General features: G+C 47.0%; 1 protein-coding gene across 1 annotated transcript in view; it reads right to left on the bottom strand.

Annotated features, from left to right (window-relative positions):
- The window catches only part of LOC143933740 (uncharacterized), a 41,622-nt gene extending 30,009 nt beyond the window's left edge, over positions 1-11,613 (bottom strand). Inside the window, exons 1-6 of the mRNA XM_077456736.1 lie at positions 11,448-11,613; positions 4,474-4,564; positions 2,628-2,728; positions 1,880-2,112; positions 296-443; positions 54-209 (exon numbers count right to left, since the gene is read on the bottom strand). Coding sequence (XP_077312862.1) covers positions 54-209; positions 296-443; positions 1,880-2,112; positions 2,628-2,728; positions 4,474-4,564; positions 11,448-11,525 — 807 coding nt within the window. The 5' untranslated portion in view covers positions 11,526-11,613. The remainder of the gene's footprint in view (positions 1-53; positions 210-295; positions 444-1,879; positions 2,113-2,627; positions 2,729-4,473; positions 4,565-11,447) is intronic.
- Between the last annotated feature and the right edge of the window lie 492 nt (positions 11,614-12,105).

Below are 12,105 nucleotides of genomic sequence, written 5' to 3'. Positions count from 1 at the left end.
AGTGCAGGCACTGTGCGCAGTGGCTGGTGTGAACGAGCCCCAACATGACTTACCTCTGTGAATTTATCTGCCACCATGTACCGAACACGCCAGGACTTATCCTCAACTGCTTGTCTTAGTGTTGGCATCACCAGTGGCTCCAGCTCTTCCTGAGGTAGAAGCTGAGCAATATTCACACAGGCCTCCACGGCCAACAGACGGACAGAATCCTGAAAGCAGACATGTGCGATAAACAGTCAGCCACAGAGACAGAATAACCAATTACTTCTGTGTGAAATATCTGCAACAGCTTTACCTGCTCATCTGAGGCCAGGTTGGAGAACATTGGGATGATTTCACTTTTTACATATTCCAGCTCCAATACTTTCGCAAATTCCCCCAATTTGGAGGCGGCCGCTCGTCTGACCATTGGGGTGTCATCCGAGCACAGATTCCGGAAATGTCTGAGAGAAGAGAAATATCACAGATAAAGTAAAGGAACTTAAATATGATCATTCTTATGAACAATAATGGGGGGTCATTTCCCAGGTAGGCTGGTATCAAGTTAGATAAAAATGATTAAAACATTTGATACAATACCAAAGATTTCAATAAAATGCTTTTGGAATACAAAAAAAAAAAAAAAAAATCTATTTAAAAGCGGTGTTCCAACACCTTTTGTCCCTAGTGGTTCGTCCAGTGCCCTGTATGCACTTTTAGATTATATATACTGCTCTGGAAAGTTGAGAATGACCACGGCAACCAAAAAGCATCCCTCTATGTCAAAAGCAGTTTTAGACCAGCTAGAAAACAGCGATAGTAAATAAGAATCACTTGCAGAATTGAGCGATAGTGAATCGCAGGGAAATTTATATTCTTATTTATAGTTAAATTTATATTAAAATTTAAGATTTCCTGTTTGAAACTATCATACCCGGGCTGTCTGCTAGACTCTCGTTAGGACAGATTTAAGCGAGTAATTATGAAGAATTACCGACCTACGATATAAAAAACACCAAAATTTCTATGCAAAACAATGTACCACTTTGAGATAAAAAAAATCTGACAATCATACTGCCAGGGAGGCTACGATAGATTCATAAATTTGGTTTATTCGGCATGAAATGGAGCTTAGTGTAGCATAAGGCTGTATATATGCAATATTTACATTTTTTGGTAAACTCATTCAATGAATCCATGCTCTGCAAGCTGAGATAACATGGACTACATTGATTATTTCACACAATTTCACAGTAGCCACGAGGTAAAACAAAGTTCAGCAATATTCCTTTATCCCATTTTGCAAATCATTGTACACTACAAACTGTATGATTGAATCGATTCCAATATCGCCGCTTTACTAACCTGACGGCTTATTCTAAATAGAATATTTAATATATACAAACAAAATGAAGGTTTCCACCAACTACCAGCAAGAATAAGTCCTTACATTTAAAAAGGGCACCTGTCATTTCAGATCCATCATGGCAGCGCCTGTTAGCGGTCATCCACTCACCTGCTGCCGCCACAACCCTCACCTTGTTGTGTCACTGCCGCATCACCAGACGCCCCATTAAAGTGAATGGGGCGGTCGGCGATTCAACAGCGGGTAAGAGGAGGAGCTGCTGTGGGACAGAGATGACAGCTGCTCTTTAAAAATTATGATTGTAATGGTGTTGATTTAAATCTAGCCTTTTTACTAGGGATTTAAAATAGACATGATTTAAATCAAATACACCCTGGCTGGTATGCTTCATTTTATGTTCCAGCTATGAGCTTTATGCCGGGCATTGCCCATATCTACAGATTTAATCTCCCTGGTCACCCCGCCCCCCCGGGCCTTCCCTTACCACTCCCCCATCAAGGTCCTCCCCGCTTTCTGCCCCGTGTGTCTACTTACTGTCTAAGTTCTGCTTTTATGGTGCTGGAGACCCGTGGATAACACACGCTGAACAGACCGCATGCCGAAGTGCGTGAGGTGAACCAGTCGCCACTGGCCAGGCGCTTCAGCAGAGGTACAAAGTGCGCCTCGAGGTCGGCGGGAGAGTGTTCATGAGAAATGGCTCGGAGGGATTCCACAGCTCTGTCCCTCACCACTGTCTCCTCAACAGTAGCCAAACTCTCTAGCGGTGGCTGGAAGATAAGAAACAAGTCAGTCATTTTTGTGTTCAACCAGGAGGTAGGCTTTGAAAGATAAAAATACAGAAGCTACCATGGATATAGATATACACATACATTCAAGTTGAGGGCCATCATCCAGATACTTAAAGAGAAGTTTTTGAATTAAAAAAAATAAATAAAAAAAAAAAAAAGATAAATAAATCATATCTCGCCTAGGTGGATGCAGCAGCTGTCCCCTGCTGCCTCTACACAGAGCTGACTGAGCGATCAAAAGGTTCAGGCACCAGCTCTCTGCTCCTCCAGTACTCACTGGAGCACCGGGGCTGTGCAGAGGGAGGGAACAGCTGGTTTCAGGCTCTTAGCAGCTTGTTGAGTTGAGCCAATTGCTGGTGCAGGCACCAGGGTGGATCTCGGCTTTAAAATCAGGATCTCTCCAGAGCCTGGACCGGCTCAGTGATGTCAGCCAGCAGCCAAATACGCAGTTTACATCAATCAGAAATAAAGGCAGTAGATTTAGGGACACCTACCAGTAAGCAGTGTACATATTCTGGTCCCCCAACCAGTGAAGTAAAGGTCCCCAATTGTTCAGCCAAAGCCAGCAGCACTTCATCTTCATCATAGATCGTATCTGCAAGACAAAGGAACGTCAGTCACCGCTCTGCCTTTCAGGCGCTCATAGTAAACCCCAAAAGAGCTTTGCCCATCACTCATTTAAAACCCTCCATAGTGTATCAATCTGCCAGTAACAATTTAATATATAAAAGTAAGGACACCATTTAGGTTGAACTTACTAAAACTGGAGCGTGCAAAATCTGGTGCAGCCATGCATGGCAGCCAATTAGCTTCTAACTTCAGCTTGTTCAATTAAGTTTTAACAAAATTACAAATGGAAGCCGATTGGTTACTATGCAGAGCTGCACCATATTTTGCATTCTTCAACCCCCATATTAAATAATAAAAATAGTCTCCAATGTTACCTGTAGAATTTCTAAAGCTAAACTTTTCCACACTAACATAGAATGCCTTTTACTGCACTGTATCATTGTGCGGGGGCAGCCATCTTTGTAGATAGGGTTTTCCTTCCATAAGTCAGTGTTGCCCTAATGACTGGTAGGGAATATTTATATAAAAAAAAAAAATATATAAAAAAAAAAAAAAACACACACCACAGGAACAGCAATCTGCCTTATTTACATAGACAGATCGCTGTTCGGCCTGTGTACCGAAAGATTAGCGGGTACTGGTTGACATCGGGTCCACAGGAGCCGTTGATCAGCTCCTGTTGTGTAGAATCACAGCAGGAGCAATCCGGTGGAGCGCATTGGCGCACAATACCCGTGAGCTAGAACCTTTGCGCAAACCAATCATACTCTCACTGGGATTTTTTTATTTTTTTTATTGGCCGTTTTATAGCAGAAAGTAACTATATTTTTTTTTTTATTGTAACGTTTTTTGTTTGTTTATAGCACAAAACATTAAAACCGCAGGTGAACAAATACCACCAAAAGAAAGCTCTATTTGTGAAAAAAGGACATCAATTTTATTTGGGTACAGCGTTGCATGACTGCACAATTGTCAGTTAAATTAAACGCAGTGCAGCATCGCAAAAAAATGGCCTGGTCATTATAAGGGGTAAATCTTCTGGAGAGCAAGCTGTCAACTTAACCATATAGGGAAAAGGGACAACTGTCTGGAGAAAGGCACCCCCTGACCCCACTATACACCATTTCCTGCACTCTTAATCCTTTACAGCCTTCCACATTTGTGCAATTTGTCAGGCGACAAAGCCAATGTTTTCCAGTATTAACAATTCATACACGAGCAACTTAAAAAGAAGAGGTCCAGGCCCCATCTCCAAGAAGTGGGGAATGGTACCTGTCAAAGAAAGAAAAAAAAAAAACCCTGAAAAGGTGCAAAATGTAAGGTGCCAAATGTGGCACCGGGGACGGAGACATAAAAGCGGAGTTTCACTCAAAAGTGGAATTTCCGCTTATAAGTCACAGTGACTTCAAAGTAGTTCCACTACTTTGGTTCAACTTGCATGCATCATGAGGGCCGTAGACTTCAAGGTTAACCCTCAAAAGTTGCACAGAAGTCGTAGCTGAATGTTTTACAAGCAACAGTGGTGCAAACGTGGGTCTGTATTTGCAGAGGGACAAGTCACATCCAAGTTGCACCCCAAAGACGCATGACTTTGGAGTTGTACAAGTGTGAATGGACCCTAAGAGAATAAAACTTGGGTATGGAGAATCATATGACCCATTTTCCTGCATGGGCATGAGGCAGCAACCCTTTCAGAATTGGTGTAAACAGTAAATGCCATTTTCCATTATATGCAAAAGTCGGTTCTCTTCTCTCATGAGACACACTTACCTGTCAGGAATGGCAGAAGCTCACTGCGGGTCCTTTCTACACCCAAAGCCAAAGCAATCGTGGAGAGCTTCTTAATACTGTTCAGACGGAGCTGCAGACAAATAAGAAATAATGTCAGAACCTCCAATGTGACCGCTGGGGACCAGGGATTTTTTCATTCAGAATAGGTGCAGGTACTCCCCTCTTTCAAGTCATCACTCGTTTCCACCCCCTACCCACCTCCAAGGAACGTCCCATGGTTCTACCCCCTACCCAAGGAACGTCCCATGGTTCTACCCCCTACCCAAGGAACGTCCCATGGTTCTACCCCCTACCCAAGGAACGTCCCATGGTTCTACCCCCTACCCAAGGAACGTCCCATGGTTCTACCCCCTACCCACCCCCAAGGAACGTCCCATGGTTCCACCCCCGAGGAACGTTCCATGGATCCCACCACCCCTTTTAAAGGAAACAGAACCAAGAATCATTTTGTGGTGCTAGGTAGTTTGTATGGAATTTGTTAAGGATAACATTAAAAGCAGTAAAGTAGATCCCCTACAGCCAGCAACAATAGTCATCAAGCAATAATAGATCCCCTGAAACAAAATACCCCTTAAAACAGACCCCCAGCAGGCAGCATCAATGAACCCTCCAGCACACCCCGGCACCCCTTGCCATTAGATGCATTCAGTGCTGGAGGTTCCCGAACTGCATTCTTGCTGAAAATAAGCCCTGCAAGGGACACTTCACTTCTTCTAGATACTTTTGGTGCAGCACCAAAAATGGAGCCAATGGGCAGCATAGTAGCACAAGTCCTGAACCATTGAGGTTTGGATCCAGGCCAGGACACCACCTGCGTGGACTTTGCATGTTCTCCCTGCACTTTTATGGGATTCCGCCGGATTCTCCACTTTCCTTCCACACCCCAAGAACATGCTGGTAGGTTAACTGACTCCTTTCTAAATTGGTCCTGCTATATGTATGGGAGATAGGGACCTTACTGTAGGCTGAAAGCTCTGAAGGCAAGGACTGGTGTGAATGTGCATTGCGTAATGTACTGTGTATATTGTTGTGCTCTATAAATGCCTTAAATAAATGCTCAAGAGGTTCACTGAACTCTTATGAAACAAGCGCTTGCAACAGCAGTGCACAATGGCAGCATTCAGGAGACAGCCAATACCTGCCGCGGTAGTCGCCTGCCAGAATACAGCAGCCAGGCAACACGTGTTCCTGTGATCATCAATAGAAAAGGCTTCCATTTTTAGAGTCCCTGTCACCAAAGATTGCAGTAAGAACACCAAACAATCCAGTATTTTAACCAGCTCCAGACCGCCTATTGCATATATACTGCGGCAGGCCGGTCCAGGTGTGCAAAATCACATACAGGTATTGATTTCGTGCACATGGTTTTCGGGCGCAGCCGGGGCACCGCTCCCCCAGTGACTGGACACAGTGAGTCCAGCAGATGCAATGGCTGCAGCAGCCCGTCGATCGTATACAGGAGAGACGGATCAACCGTCTGCCTGTGTAAACCAGGCAAACAGCAGATCTGTCAGGAAGGGAAAGGGAGATCTTGGGATTCAACTAAGCTGAATCATGGATCTCTCTTTAACGTCAGTGTGACAAGGCCCCACACAGTAATGTTGGCTTCACACTATCTTCCCATGCAGCTCCCAGCAGAGGTCCGGTGCGTCCTCTTTTCCTGTTTCAGGTCCAATTTCACCCTGAAATCGGACCAAAAGACACACAGAGCTCCTGTGCAAATTCACACCGGAGCCGCAGCGGAGATATGTGAACCGGTGTTCTGCCGTATAGTGTCCGGCCATCATTTAGCGTCCGCCCCGTACTGCGCATGCCCAGTACGGAGCAGACGAAGCTTCGGAAAATTTCCGAAGCTGAACGGCGCCTGCGCCGTGAGTGTAGGTGGTAGCCCCACCATCCAAGCGGACATAGGGTTGTGAGTATTAAAGGGCCCCTCACGGGCGAGCTTCGCTCGCCACGCTTCGGGCTCAGCTCTTTTATTCCTACTCTATGTCCACTTGGATAGTGGGGATAGAACCTGGACTCACGGGGCAAGCGCCGTTCATCCTCTGCAATTTTCGGAATCTGTGTTGCTGTGTACTGCGCATGCGCAGTACACAGCGGACACTATCTGATGGAGGACGTTATTAGACAAGACACTGGCTCTATAGAGAGACGGTCAAAGTCTCTATTGCAAATTGAATGCGGAGAACTCTACATCCAATTCGCAATATTGTGAACCCAGCCCCAGTAAACACCTCACCTAGGGAACATTTAACCCACTGATCGCCCAATGTTAACCCCCTTCCCTGACAGTGTCATTTATACAGCAATCAGTGCATATTTATAGCACTGATCACTGTATTAGTGTCACTGGTCCCCAAAAAGCGTCACTTAGTGTCAACATTAGTCCACCGCAATGTCGCAGGTCTGAGGAAAAAAAAAAAAAAAAAAGTTCCTAAATATATCCCCTATTTTGTAGACGCTACAAGTTCCACGCAAACCAATCAATATACACTTATTGGGATTTTTTTTTACCAAAAATATGTAGAAGAATACATATTGGCCTAAATGTATGAAGAAATTAGATTTTTAACCACCTTCAGACCGGACCATTTTGCTGGTAAATGACCAGAGGTCTTTTTACAATTTGGCACTGCGCTGCTTTAACTGGTAATTGCGCGGTCATGCAATGTTGTACCCAAACAAAATTTGCGTCCTTTTCTTCCCACAAATAGAGCTTTCTTTTGATGGTATTTGATTGCCTCTGCGATTTTTATTTTTTGCGATATAAACGTAAAAAGACCGCAAATTTTGAAAAAAAATGATATTTTCTACTTTTTGTTATTAGAAAAATCCAATAAACTCAATTTTAGTCATACATTTAGGCCAAAATGTATTCAGCCACATGTCTTTGGTAAAAAAAAAGTCAATAACTGTATATTTATTGGTTTGCGCAAAAGTTGTCACATCTACAAACTAAGGTACGTTTTCTGGAATTTACGCAGCTTTTAGTTTACGACTGCCTATCTCATTTCTTGAGGTGCTAAAATGGCAGGGCAGTACAAAACACCCCCAAATGACCCCATTTTGGAAAGTAGACACCCTAAGGAAATTGATAAGTGGCATGTTGAGCCCATTGAATATTTTATTTATTTTTTGCCTCAAGCGATTGAATAATGACAAAAAAAAAAATTTTTTTTTTTTTTTTTTTACACAAAGTTGTCACTAAATGATATATTGCTCACACATGCTATGGGCATATGTGAAATGACACCCCAAAATAAATTCTGCTGCTTCTCCTGAGTACGGGGATACCACATATGTGGGACTTTTTGGGAGCCTAGCCGCGTACGGGGCCCCGAAAACCAAGCACCGCCTTCAGGCTAAGGGCGTTACAGTTTTGAAGGCCATAAAATGCCAAGATGGCACAAACCCCCCCCCCCAAATGACCCCATTTTGGAAAGTAGACACCCCTAAATTTAGGGGTACACTAGTGAGACTAGGTAATAAATGGCGGGTGCCCTGAAACTATAAAAAAAATAACTAACCAACCAGCGTCACCTGTAACAGTTATATGGTGATCACTGGTGAAAGGGTTAACTAGGGGGCAATCAGGGGGCTTTATGCGGTAGTATATGGGGGTCCCTGGCGCTATAAAAAGCTGCGGCGAACCTAAATACCTACCTGCCTAACTAGCGTCACCTGTGACACTAATACAGCGATCAGAAAAACTATCGCTTATTAGGCTGGGTTCACACTGGAGCGATGGGGGAACGCCACGAATCCGCGGCGGGTTCCCGCATCGCATGCCTCCCAGCGGCAGTTCACACTGCCCTATGCGAACTGCTGGGAGTGTCAGTGAAATGTTAATGACACCCCCAGATCAGTTCGCATATCGCAGTGCGATCTGCAAACTCGGATCGCATGGTGTGAACACCCATGCGATCCGATTCTGCTGCGGGCCAAAAAAAGGGTCCCGTGCGAATTTGCGGCAGGTGCGACACGAATTCAGCCATACTATCTGTATGGCTGAACTCGAATCGCAGAGATCGGATGTGATTTGCACTGCAGTGCGGTGCGAATCACATTCGTTCTCATAAACCGCTGCAATGTGAACCCAGCCTTAGTGACACTGGCGACGGGGGGGTGATCACGGGGTTAAACCTTTATTGGGGGGGGGTTAGGGGGGCACATTAGAACTAAAGGGGGCTAACCCTAACTGCCCTAACAGTTACTACAGTCACAAATGACACCAATGCAAAAAAAAAAAAAAAAAGCAATTGGTGTCACTGTGACTGGGGGGGCAGGGGTAATTGGGGGGTGATCAGGGGGTAAAGGGGGGGTGTGAGTGTGCCTGGCATGTTCTACTGTATGTGGGGTGTGTTGGTGCAACTCACCGAACCTCTCTCCTCGGTGCCGGAACGAAAACTACCGACACGGAGGAGAGAATACATCACTTCCTCTCCTGTGTTTACATTACAGGAGAGGAAGTGATGTCACCGGACATTTTCATTCGCCGGGAGCGATCGAGAGGGGGTGGCCATGAATGAATGGCCGTCCCCTCGTCCGGGATCGCTCCCGAACGAATACCGACCGCCGCAGGCACCGGGCGGGGGCCCGATCGGGCCCCCGACCGGCGGGCAGGCAAGGACGTACATGTAAGCCCTTATGCCTGCCCGTGCCATTCTGCCGACGTACATCGGCGTGCGGCGGTCGGCAAGTGGTTAAAATGTTTATGTTAATGAAACCTGGAAGCCAATTGGCTACCATGTACAGCTGCACCAGATTCTGTGTGCATCAGTTTTAGCACATTTCCCCCCATAATGAAGCCCCGAAACTTACTAGGGAACACTTTAGAAAGTGTAAATTCCACATCACCCCTCACTCTTTCCACACCCTGCCCTTCTTTCTGAGGGTCCAATTACTGTCTGTGCTGGCCTAGCTCCTTCACCTATTCTTGTTTGTATGCATAGTTCTAGACAGGCATGGTGCTGTACGGTTGTGCCTCAGGCACATATAAATAAATTTCTGCCAATACCTGATGAAGCAAGTTACGGAACCTGAGAAACACGTTGGAAGAACAGCAGATCATCTAGATATGGCTACATGGGGTTCATCCTATAACAAACTGTATATAGAGGAGATATTGATATTGGAGGTATACCTGTGTAGTGGAAACCTTTGTGCTATATGGATGTGTGTGGAGAGAGATGAACATTTGTTTATATGAATGTTGGTGTGGGGTGGATTTGTTTATATGGATCTCTGCACTACAGAGCCCGCCCTGCCATGACATACTGCCTGCCAACCACTATACCACTCATTGACTTAAAAGTAGTTCACCCAAAACCCAACCTCTAGCAGGAATTCTATATGTCCTGCTGCTAACATAGTGCCCTATCCTACCACTTCATGCCACTCCCCATCCACAGGCAGATACATAGCGTTCACTGCCAGCCATGCCACCACATAGTGCCCTATCCTACCCCTACATACTGCCACTGACTTAATGTGTTTGTTAAAGTGGAGTTATTATACATTTTTGCATTTTTTTCAGCTGCATTAAAGACCATAAAATTTGGAAAAAAATTATTTTTTTTTACTCGCCTCCTAATGCCTGTTGCTAGGGGGTCCCTTGTAATCTGCCTCCTTACTCACATCGGCTCCTTGCGCCACTTCCTTTGACGCTGGAAGATCACTTCTCCCCCCTCCCTCTAAGTAATCATCTGGGAGCCAGTCATGGCGTGCGGCACGCGCAGTGGGTGTCCGGCTGTGAATCCACTGTGAGGGGCCCCTCAACCTTAAGCCTGCGGGCCAATACACTTAAAGCGTAAACTGTGAAGGGCCCCTCCACCTCCACGCTGACACCATCAGACCCCCCCCCACACACTTCAGGACCCCTTTTATTGACGGTCACCCTCTTTTGTCCAACAGGGTAAGGGCCCCTCAAATTAACCACTGTAGGGTTCCCTCCACTTCAAGCATGCGGACTTAGGGCCCTGATGATGGCCAGGGGCCCTCCTCCTCCATACTGACACTGAGGGGTCCCTGACCTCAGGCTCCCCCTAATACAGAGGAGTTAATCATACCTTTCTGTTGGAATAAAAAGTAAGGGCCCCCCATACTGACTTCACGAGGGATCATTCCCCTCAGGGACCCTTTTATTAACCACTGTAGAGCCACTTCTACTTCATGTCCCTGCAGACTATTGGGCCCCTGACCATCAAGAGGGCCCTCACACTCATCATACACTATGAGGGGCTCCTCCGCCTCCATAATGATACTGTGGGGGGCACCTCCGCCTCAGGCCTGCATGGTAAGGGGACCCCCCAATGTTACACTATGAGGGGCCCCTCCGCCTCCATACTGAAACTGTGAGGCCCCTCCGCCTCAGGCCTGCATGGTAAGGCGGGGCCCCCCCCTCCAATGTTACACTATGTGGGGCCCCTCCACCTCCATACTGAGAGGGTCCCCTCTGCCTCAAGCCTGCATGGTAAGGACCCCCCAATGTTACACTATGAGTGGCCCCTCCACCTCAGGCCTGCATGGTAAAGAGGGCCCCCCAATGTTACACTATGAGGGTCCCCTCTGCCTCAGGCCTGCATGGTAAGGGGGGCCCCCCCAATGTTACACTATGAGGGGCCTCTTCGCCTCCATACTGAGAGGGGCCCCTTTACCTCAGGCCTGCATGGTAAGGGGGGCCCCCCCAATGTTACACTATGAGGGGCCTCTTCGCCTCCATACTGAGAGGGGCCCCTCTACCCCAGGCCTGCAAGGTAAGGGGGCCCCCCCAATGTTACACTATGAGGGGCCTCTCCACCTCAGGCCTGCATGGTAAGGGGGCCCCAATGTTACACTATAGGGGGGGGAGGGGCCCTCCACCTCAGGAATAGAAGGTGAAGGACTGCCCCTCCTGAGGCCTGCACGGCCCCCAGCCGGCGGCGGTAGTAGTAGTATAAAAGCTCCTTTACCTGCACGTCTTCATTTCGCAGCTCATCGATGAGGACGGCGATGGGATACAGAGAGTCGTCCCCGTCAGCTGCAGCCATGATCTCTTCTTCCTGCCAGGCGGAGAGTGCGGTGAGGGGGAGGAGCCGAGGACGGGGGCGCCGAGACTGTCACGCAGGGGAAGCAAGAAACGCCCAGCAATCTAATGTTTATAGAGCAACGAGCTCTGAAACCACCGGGAGGGCGGAGAGGAGGGCGGAGAGGAGGGAGGAGACGGGGAGGAGACAGGGAGGAGACGGGGGCGGAGACGGGCTACTAGGGGATTCACAGAGAAGAGGCGGACCCTTCTGAAGCCATGTCAGCCATTTACTATAAGGGAAACCAAATCGCATGACAAAACAAAACCAAACTCAGATCATTGTGTTATGCTATACAAGGCGGTGATTATATTATACAATATGTTTAAATATTCTACACAGAAAGGATAATAGGGGGATAGGACTAGGCGGAGCCAGCTCTTGTGAGGGGGCGTGGTAAACAAGTGATGTCACCGAGGGTCAGAGCATATATAAGCTGGCTGAGCTCAGAGCGCGATCAGTGAGTTGGTACAACAACAACAACGCAAAAAGTGGTGGTGGTGGGGGGGATTCGGAGAAGGGAGCGGACATCTTTAACCACTTG

The sequence above is a fragment of the Lithobates pipiens genome, unplaced genomic scaffold, assembly GCF_037356315.1.
Source record: "Lithobates pipiens isolate NorthernLeopardFrog02 unplaced genomic scaffold, aLitPip1_a1.2 Scaffold_27, whole genome shotgun sequence".
In the NCBI taxonomy this organism is placed as follows: Eukaryota; Metazoa; Chordata; class Amphibia; order Anura; family Ranidae; genus Lithobates; species Lithobates pipiens.
Note: the sequence above shows the minus strand (reverse complement) of the source record. Positions and strands in the feature narration are given on the sequence as shown.